At 34.6% G+C, this 10454-nt stretch overlaps 1 protein-coding gene across 2 annotated transcripts; it reads right to left on the bottom strand.

Annotated features, from left to right (window-relative positions):
- Positions 1 to 371: 371 nt before the first annotated feature.
- On the bottom strand, positions 372 to 7136 carry erlec1 (endoplasmic reticulum lectin 1). Of its 2 annotated transcripts, none has more exons than XM_084093005.1 (14): positions 6838 to 7136; positions 6140 to 6244; positions 5964 to 6044; positions 5621 to 5698; positions 4688 to 4739; positions 4540 to 4604; positions 4228 to 4451; positions 2338 to 2491; positions 1953 to 2114; positions 1811 to 1870; positions 1575 to 1699; positions 1359 to 1436; positions 1193 to 1268; positions 372 to 1018 (listed from the first exon to the last, which is right to left on the bottom strand). In XM_084093005.1, exons 1-14 carry the CDS (start codon positions 6964 to 6966, stop codon positions 947 to 949), a joined length of 1461 nt encoding a protein of 486 aa, XP_083949131.1. In that variant the 5' UTR covers positions 6967 to 7136; the 3' UTR covers positions 372 to 946. The 2 variants fall into 2 exon arrangements, with proteins under 2 accessions (XP_083949131.1, XP_083949132.1); XM_084093006.1 differs by having other exon boundaries at positions 4688 to 4736; positions 6838 to 7133.
- Positions 7137 to 10454: the final 3318 nt, after the last annotated feature.

The raw sequence follows: 10454 nt of genomic DNA on the forward strand, positions 1-10454 counted from the left end.
TTGGCAGGTTTTTCTTTTCTTTTTTCTTGTTTTAAGTATAAATAAGTCATTATGCTTCTCAAGTAAATGTACTTTGAGATAAATACTAAGAATATTAATGAATACGCTTAGTATATGTTATATGGGAGTATGAATCTTTTCTGAAATGACTTGAAATCATATTTTATTCAACTGAACATGTGCATGCTGAGTAACAACCAGCATTGCAGTCAATGCAATGAAATAATCTGTCTTGATATAAATTTGTTTAAGAGGAGCCCTTCACCAAATACAATGCACACTAGGTGAAACTTACCAGAGGAAACTTAGAAAAACATGAGTGATTACATTTAAGTGAGGGTAATGAAAAATACTGTACATAACTCAATGACCCTTGATTTCCAAAAAAACAGTTTAATTACATTCAATTTCCTTTGCATATAAGACAGTGTATTTCCCTTGCAGTTTGCATTGAACAATGACTTCTTCAGTCACTTTTAAAAACTTTATAATAACCATCTCCAGCTGCACAGTGTTAATGGGAAGTTGGACAAAATAAATAATGTATACTTAAAACAGCTGACCATCTTGTAAATCAATTGATTAACAGAACAAATGAATCATTAGATTAGATTTTAAAGAACTGCCAGCCATCTAAATGTTACAAAGCATGAAAAAAAGGTCAACAGGTTTGAGATTTGTCAATAAAACATTGAGAATTCAGTCCTAGCTGCATCTCCAGGTTTAAAAGTTTCCCCAAATTTCCTTTAGTCTTCACAAGAGAAAGAAAGTGCAGTCAGTGAGGGACTTTCTCAAAAGGTTGAGGTCTGAGGTTCAGCATGTCCATGTTATCATGATCTATTGAACAAGACTTTATCAGACCTTTATCTCTCCCTCTAAGCATCTTCTTCTGTATTGTTCATTCAAGCAACTGTTCATTCCTCCATCTCGGTACCAATCATGCAGGCTAGCTAGGGATTGAAAGAAATCCATTTTCATCTGCAGTGTCCAAGATCTTGCATATTACAGGAGACTCAACCTGTGGCAGAATGATAATCAGGATAAGGGTTATTCAAATGAAACAATCTCTTTCTGTAACATTTAGCATTAATATCAAAACACAAAGTGCTCATCACTGTAAACATCTAGGGCAGCATAATTATTAAAATCAAAATTGCGGTCAAATCTCAATGTCATTCTGTTTGCCACTCACCCCAAGAATATACTGACAGGTCTGCGGTTCCAGCATGTAAACTGTAACAGCATGAGGAGATTCTGACTCCTTACACCTGAGACAGAACAACGGGTAGGTGAGGTGTTAGTGGCGGCATTCACAAAACCGGAAAATCACATGGCATCATGAAGTGTGGGTAACTCACTTAAGCTTGACTACAACCTGTCTCGGTTTCCCTGTTAGGTCACAAACATCTCCATGGCCATAAAAGTGAGAAACGATCCTGATGAGGAATCAGCAAGACAACATACATGAATTATTAAAATCTGTAACACATATATACATCCATATATACATATATATACACAGTATATATAAACAAATAAATGCTCCCTTGAATGTGAGATAAATATAATCATACTTGACTTTCTGCACTCCATCGTCTTTTAAATAATAAGATCGTGCCACGTTTTTCTTGGCCCAGTTCATATGATCCTCCGTGTTCCAGCTGCCCACCACCACAATGTTCTTCCCTTGCTCTTTATCCTTCAACCAAAAGCACAACACGCAATTTACCATCTCTCGTAATCCAAACATTTACACTATACTGGAAACTGTTATATCTTCTAAATAATTCAATGATTTCACAACTCTTACCTCATGATACTGGTGTACATGCTTTCCATAACAAAATTCATACTTCCACCATCCAACCCCCTAGACAGAAACAAAAATATGTTGAGCTGGGAACCCAACTAAAAGATCAACAGAAACAGAAGAGAAATCTATCCATCCTCACCCCGTGCAGACAGTACGAGCCGCTCAGAAACTCCTTGATCAGCTGTTCATCAGTTAGACGAGAGATGTGAGTGGTGCCAACGGTGACCTGGGCTTGACCGCCCACTGTCAGGGGCTTATGGGTAGAGGTATACGCCTCTTCTTTCACTGGAGGTTTGTCCTCCTTAGCAAAGGAGACAGAGAGAGATTATTACATTTTTAAATATTTGTACATTAATATAATTTATATAAAGAACCATTTTTGTTCATACAACATTTTTCATATAATTGTTAATGTCCTTTAATACAGACCAACTTGAAGAGTCTTTCAATTATTCATTACCACCCCCATATTCCGTAAGTGGGTTGGTGTAAATGCAGAAGATAAAGGGCAGGTCTAGACTCACCCTGGATCCCCTCAAGTCCCGTTCGATGCTTGAGCTGAACGGTGGTTTGAGCAGCTCCTCCTGTTCACGATCCAGCTGGGACAGACTCTGAGGTCTGAGAGGGGAACCACCCAGAGCCTGACAAAAGATGTCGTTCACTGGGGAGGACTTGAACCTGAGGAGAAGTGTCACAAAGGACTAAAAATGCGAACAAAGTTTTCCGTCGAAACAAATACTGTTGGTCTCGGAGCACAATGAACATATAAAAGCCAGAATACATTACAATGAGTGAAATCTATATCATCATATCGGTCGCATTTTGAATTAAATTGATTGAAAATAGTGTTAATGGGTTTATCTTGCTTTAAAGCATGTGCTTTACAATTTCACTCACTGTATGAAAAGACTTTGTGTCTGATTTGCTTTACTAGTTCCTTTGTTTCTTGTTGAGAACAGGTTTTATGCAATTATCATATTTCATTGACACAATGAATTAATAACTAATATTAATGCACTTATTTTGTAGGAGGATAAACTATGTGAATTGTGTGTATGTATGTATGTATGCATGCATGTACGTATGTACGTATGTACATATATATATATATATATATATATATATATATATATATATATATATATATATATATATATATATATATATATATATATATATATATATAAGTTTGGGGTCAGTAAGATTTTTTAATGTTTTTAAAAGAAGTATCTTCTGCTCACCAAGGCTGCATTTATTTGATAAAAAACAATAAAAAAAACAGTAATATTGTGAATTATTATGACAATTTAAAATGACTGTTTTCTGTTTTAATATATTTTAAACTAATTTATTCCTGTGATCAAAGCTGAATTTTCAGGATCATTACTCCAGTCTTCAGTGTCACATGACCCTTCAGAAATCATTCTAATATGATGATTTGATGCTCAAGAAACATTCATTATTATTATCAATGTTGAAAACAGTTGTGTACAATTTTTTTTCAAAATCCTTTGATGAATAGAAAGTTCAAAAGAACAGCATTTATTTAAAATAGAATAGTTTCTAACATTAGAAATGTCTTTACTGTAACTTTTGATTAGTTTAACCTTGATGAATAAAAGTATTGATTTATTTTATTTCTTTCCCCCAAAAATAAAATTAAAATTCTTACTGACCCCAAACTTTTGAACGGTAGTGTTTAATGTTACAAAAGCTTTAGATTTCAGATAAATGCTGTTCTTTTGAACTTTCTATTCATCATAGCATCATGAAATAAAAATGTAAATAACTGTTTTCAACATTGATAATAATCATAAATGTTTCTTGAGCATCAAATCATCATATTAGGATGATTTCTGAAGGATCGTGTGACACTGTAGACTAGAGTAATGATGCTTTGATCACAGGAATAAATTACAGTTCAAAATATATTAAAATACAAAACAGTCATTTTAAATTGTCATAATATTTCACAATATTACTGTTTTTGTTTTGTTTTTGTTTTTATCAAATAAATGCAGCCTTGTTGAGCAGAAGATACTTCTTTTAAAAACATTAAAAAAATCTTACTGACCCCAAACTTTTGAACGGTGGTGTATATATACACACACACACTATTATTTTGCTTTCTAAACTACATTGTAAGTGAGGGAAATATAATCATACTTGACTTTCTGTGCTCCATCATCTTTCAAATGATAAGTTTCACTTTTTCCTTTGATTATTTGTGAGAACAGGCCTTATGTTATATTTTTTGTGACAGTTTGTCCAAGTGATGACATACATATTCACGAGCACATACTAGTCAACAGAAATCAATAACTATTTATTTATGCACTTATTTAGGATAAACTACGAAAAACTGATTTTAAAACTGGAATTCTTGATTGAGCTGAAAGTGTTTGTGTGTGTACCTGTAATTGGGGTGAGGACAGAGGAGAGGTGTGAGCACCACCACTTCATACTGACAGCTGACCACCTCAGCGATTGTGAGGATCTCATGCTTCGCCTCCGGGTGGCAGACGTACAGCACTGTGGTAGTGCGAGGTTCATTCTGTCTCACAGAGCATTCAGTCCCATGTCCCATCTCTACAGGAAAGTAGGGCGTGAGCTGACCCTCTATATTCTTCGTTGGCACCTGGGAACCCACAGAGAGTTAAAAAAAAAAAAAAAAAAAAAACTCATGTCCCACACATTTCCTATCTGCATATCTAACAGTGACAAACCTCTGTGTCTGTGTCTGTGTTTGATGCTTCTGTTTCAGAGTCTTCGGATTTATCGGTTTCTGATTCTAAGGAGCAGATAAAATACATGAAACAATTGACAGAACATGTAAAGCAAAAAATACCATCTTAAGCTTAAAAATTGTCCAACCTGCACTCTTTTTATTCATGGTCCCCAGATAGTATTCCTGAACGTTGATCTTCTGAGGGACCAGAGACTATTAAGACCACTGAAATGTTTATCTTACTTAGAAATATCTTAAAATACTACAAATGAACTACCATTCAAAAGTTTGGGGTCAGTAAGGTTTAAAAAAAAAAAAAAAAATATATATATATATATATATATATATATATATATATATATATATATATATATATATATATATATATATATATATAATAATTTTATTCAGCAAGGAAGCATTAAATTGATCAAAAGGGATAGTAAATACTTTCACATTGTTACAAAAAAATTACATTTTTAGATAATATGATTGATACGATCAATCATATTTCATGTATTTTGGCCCTTGCCAATCATGGCCTCCTAATAATCCCCATCCCCTGAATTGGCTCTATCCCTCTCTCTCCTCTCCTCCTATAGCTGGTGTGTGGTGAGCGCACTGGAGCCGTTGTACTGTGGCTGCCGTCGCATCATTCAAGTGAACGCTGCACACTGGTGGTGGTTGAGGAGAGATTCCCTGATATGATTGTAAAGCGTTTTGGGTGTACAGTAGTACATATGAAAGCGCTATATAAATGCCTCATTCATTCATTCTAATAATAAGAAATGTTTATTAATCACAAAATTAGCATATTTAGAATAATCTCTGAAGGATCTGAATAAATGACATTTTAAGATAGATTTAAATAGAAAACAGTTATTTTAAATTGAAATACCATTTCACAATATTACTGTTATTACTGTATTTTTGATCAAATAAATGCAGCCTTGGTGATTATAAGAGACATCTTTCACAAACTTTTGAGTGGTAATGTATGCATTTCTAACATAATATAAGGAACGTTATAAGGATCTGCCATGGTCTTTAACAGAATACATCAAAAACAGTGCTTTTACCTGCCCCGTCTCCTTCTCCTCATGGTACTGCCGTACATGCTTCCCATGGCACACTTCATATGTCCAGTATGACTCGATCTGCAAGACACACATGTTGATTGTGGAAACAATAAAAGTACATCATATGACTAGGAAAAGATCAACAAAAGCAAAGCAACATAATATCTCATTTTGTTGATTTATTCAAACATTTTTCCTTTTGTTAAAACAAGCTCAATTCTCTTTAAGCAAAAATATAATCTTTTTCAAATTTTGGGGGGAAATGTAACCAAGACATATGTGAGAGTCAAGGATATTTATAAAATCAGACTCAGATATACAGAAAGTGAGACCTGAAACTCACTCTGTAGGAGCAGCTGCTCTGTTTGAATAACGGCTCCAGTAGCATGGCTGGACTCGGTCCGCTATACTCCTTCACATCACCCTTCAAAAGAAATTGATAAAATAAAACTAAACTACTATTATCTGGAGCTATTCTATGTATCATTTAATTTAAAAATCTGCCATGCATAGCCACACCTCCTGATTGCTGGACAAAGATGGCAATAAACACTTGTACTTTTCTTTTTCTGCAGTTGTCATGATAACATAGTTATCTTTTCTGTACAGGCCTCCAGATGTTGACTGTGGAAAAAAAGGGATATTATTGCATATTTAACTTCTGCAAAAATCAATAACAAAATCCATGCCCACAGTACCAGAGAAATAAACCAGACAGCTCTACTTGCAATTCATATGCTTTAATACTACATAATACTGTTGGAGAGAATACTTATAGGGATAGTTCACCACATCATTTACTCAGACTCAAGTTGCTCCAAACCCGTAGGGGTTTCTTTCATTCTGTTGGCATCCAGACAGTTGATGGCACCCATTGACTTCCATAGTAGAAAAAAAGACTATTGAAGTCAATGGGTGCCGTCAACTATCTGGATGCCAACATTCTTTAAAAATACCTTCTTTTGTGTTCAGCAGAAGAGAGAAACTCAAACAGGTTTGGAACAACATGAAGGTGAGTAAATGATGGCAAAATGTTCATTTTGGGGTGAACTATCCCTTTAATACACTACAAGACAGTTAAAAACAAAACAGGACACGTCCAGCTGTTATGAAGCGACCTTAGCCAACAAGCTGACAATTAAACAAACAGCATTATGTTAGGATGTATTTACAGCAGTCATGCGAAATATCTGAGTTTATTAGATGTATGGACTCACCAGGGTGAAGTCTGATCCGGGCCATTTGATTTTGAAGGGGATCTCATCAGAAAACACAGGAGATCCTGCACGATTTGCAGACACTCCGAACCAAATCAAGCCCCAAAACCAGCGCCAAAACACCCCCATCGCCCCCGCTGAGCCTCCGAGAGCGCTATCCGGACATTAGAAAGAGACAGACGGGAGTGAAGGGTCAGAAACGCAACTACTACAGGTAATCAGTGAGATCTAATAGATGACTGACTGCTGATAGTTTGACATGAGTTAAACAGCAACTTGCCACGTCCATTTCCGGTATCAGACGGAAGTTCCCCTCAACCAATAGCGCGAGGAAGCCGCGTGAGCCGCTGTTTACGCTGAGATACCAACTGAACGCTTGTATTTTCGGTGATTAAGAAAACATTTTTTAACCCTTTCATGCATGAATTATGATAACCTCAGTCAGGATTTTTTTTTTCCTATGTGTTTTTATTGCTCTTAGGGCATGAAAAACAAGAATTGATTTTTATTTTATTTTTTTACAAATTTTTCAAAGAGATCTTCAGATGTCCACTTGAGTGGACAGCATGCGGTTATGGTTTAAACTTAAGATATACTATATTAAATATAAGACAATAATCAAACAGATAAAGTATGTGAATTTAACAAACTAATCAATACAATTATATCAAATCATGTGAAAACTATAAAATATATACAAAAAATATAAATGCAAAATATTGCAAAGGCTTCATACAAGTTGCACTTCGCGTATCTTTGATATCAGAACATGAGGACGTGATTCCATCAGAATTTTCTACAGTCTGTCAAGGTACAACTGTGGAAACCACTCAGATGCTCCCTCCAGTGCACCAGAGTATGGAAATTTACCCTTATTAGCTGATAATTCTGATTATGTTCAAGATGGACATGCACATTTCTATCATAGCCCTCCTCTGAGAAAACCTAGCGATACGTTTTTTTTCAATCTCATCTGAAATGTTCAGCGTTGGGGAATGCATTACAAGTAACATGCATAACACATTCAGATTACCTTTTTGATGTTACAAGTAAAGTAATGTGTTACAAGTAACATGCATTACCTAATCAGATTACTTTTTGATCTAACAAGTAATTAACTACAAGTAACATGCATTACCTAATCAGATTACTTTTTGATCTAACAAGTAATTAACTACAAGTAATGTGCATTACCTAATCAGATTACTTTTTGATGTAACGAGTAAAGAAACGCATTACAATAACGCACATTACGTAATCAGATTACTTTTTGATGTTATGAGTAAAGAAACGCATTACAATAACGCACATTACATAATCAGATTACTTTTTAAATTACATTCTAATAATACAAGTACATTTATTTACAGTAAAAAAGTCACTGCAGATTAAGTTTTTAAGTTTTAAATTTCAAAAACAATATTCACATTATAATTATGAATTGTATCTGAAATATAGCAATTGATTCATGACGTCCACTACAGTGGACATGTGATTAATCAGAGTTTTCTCTCAATCTAAAATCAAAACTTGGAAAATTTTACTGCGATATGACTCATTAGATATTGCTTGATGCTGCAATATTTTTTTTACCTACAAGAGTCTCCTAGGATAGAAGGAATGGGTGGATATTCCGGAGCAACTTGGCATGTCTGACTGACCCTTGGCCATCTTGGTTTGGAGGGGGAAAAAATCGAAACACAAAGGCTTGCCACTTGGTTGCAATTTATAGGATGATGCACCAGGGTCCAATGAAGAGGCTGATGTGCAACTTTGCCATAAAAACCCATGCAAATTCAAGAAAATGCTTTTTTAATAGCTGTCCACTGTAGTGACCACTATGCGTGAAAGGGTTAAACCTAAAAAAAAAGGAGTAAGAGGGTCCATTTGTGCTACTCAGTAATATTTTAAGAATTCGCACAACTGTATTCATAAGCAAATAATCTCGTAATTTCTCGTCTTTTTTTAGTTATTTTTTTTCCCATACGTTTATAAATGTAGCAGGCCTAATTCATTAAAATATTTCTTAAATGTTTTCTCCAATAATTGAGTGGCAGAATAAGCTCCCATACAGTTTTAAAAAAGCAAAGTCATCACATAGCCTACTTCTTTACAAAATGTCTCAGAAACCTGATTTATTGCTGTTTTCCAACAAATCAGGACTCAGATAATACGCCTACAATTCCAGATTTTAATTAGTTTGTATGTTAGATGAAAACATAATATTTTGGGTGCTGCATGTCACTATTAGATTAACTTCGACTCAAATATTTTCAGGCTCCCAAATGTCTGTATTTGCTTGCTCTAAAAATAATTTAACTATATTATTATGCAGCATGATAAATATAAGTGTAGACTAATCGTTTTGAGCTTTTTAACGTGCACCATGCATTTCAATCCTATCTTCTCAAGAGGTATTCTCTGATCTTCTGCTCATCTCTGCTGTCTCAACAGGCTTCAGATAACCTCAGTAATTGCTTACATCAGATTTGGCATCTTTGGTAACGACCATCATATTTCTCCTGGGTCTTCATTCAAAACCATCAAGCACAAATTGTTCTCAAAGCTGGCATAAATGGGCATGCCATTTTCACATCTGCACCATGCAGGGCCGTTTCTTCACCTACTGGGATTTCAGTGCTTGGGCCCTTACAATACATTTTTCATTTGGTTGCAACACGTATTCCATAAGCAGCCAATTTAATCTGAATAGTCTATTATCCAAAATAATGGCAGGCAAAGATTGGTTTAATTTCCCCTCTAGTGAAGAGGTTGCTATTTCTGTCGTCTGTGTCTCGCTTAAATAGCCTTTCCACATGGTTTTTGGATTACTGAATAAATTGTAAAATGTATTTTCATGTTATAGCAGGTCTTTTGATGCTTGAAAGGAAAGTAAAGCCACCTCAGTATTCACGTAGAGCTTTCAATCATAGTGCAATCATAGCAGGCTACATCTTGATGGTTGAATCTTTGTTTCAGAAGCTTTTTTTTTTTTCATTTTGTAGAATGTGACAAACAGGAAGTATTTCTTGAGGTTTCATCTCTGTACTAATATTTAGGCCATCATTGTGCCTGAATACAAATTCTGACAGCTGTGTTACGAGGCTTTTTGTTAGGACAAGAAAAAAAAGCATGTTAATTCTTTCTCTATTGCGAAATGTATATATACTAATATTCTATCAAGTGTTTCTCTCCTCAGAAAACATTCCTTTATGTTTCTAAAAAAAAAAAAAAGAGTTTCTTTTCAACAGTGTTTTCTTCTGTTTCTGAAATAAAGCCCAGCTTAGCCCTTCATATCCAGTAGAGGGCGCAGTTGTTCTGATGATTGGGATTGTACAGGAAGAGCTTTATTACCAAGTATGTTTTACACATAAAAGCAGCTTCCACACAGAATGACAGCGACAAGACAGATATACAAAAAAAATAGAATTAAGTGAATACAAAATTAAAATATATAAAAATATACAAAATACACAATATAAAAAATAGACAATATATGTGTATTGGTCATTGACAAATTAAGCTTCATAAAAGGTGTTTAAAAAAAATCTAAACTGATGCAATGCATATTGTCATGAACAATGTGTTTGAATAAGTTTCAATTGTTAAATAAAATC

Source organism: Abramis brama, assembly GCF_963993115.1.
Source record: "Abramis brama genome assembly, chromosome: 19".
In the NCBI taxonomy this organism is placed as follows: domain Eukaryota; kingdom Metazoa; phylum Chordata; class Actinopteri; order Cypriniformes; family Leuciscidae; genus Abramis; species Abramis brama.

Excerpts from the sequence above, each read along its gene's own strand:
- erlec1 (XM_084093005.1), bottom strand. The coding sequence starts at position 6,966 with ATGGGGGTGTTTTGGCGCTGGTTTTGGGGCTTGATTTGGTTCGGAGTG. Across the intron at positions 2,492-4,227 it reads TGTCCTCACCCCAATTACAG|GTTCAAGTCCTCCCCAGTGA; the intron begins GTACACACACAA and ends ACTTCTCCTCAG. Across the intron at positions 1,700-1,810 it reads ATGTACACCAGTATCATGAG|GATAAAGAGCAAGGGAAGAA; the intron begins GTAAGAGTTGTG and ends TTTTGGTTGAAG.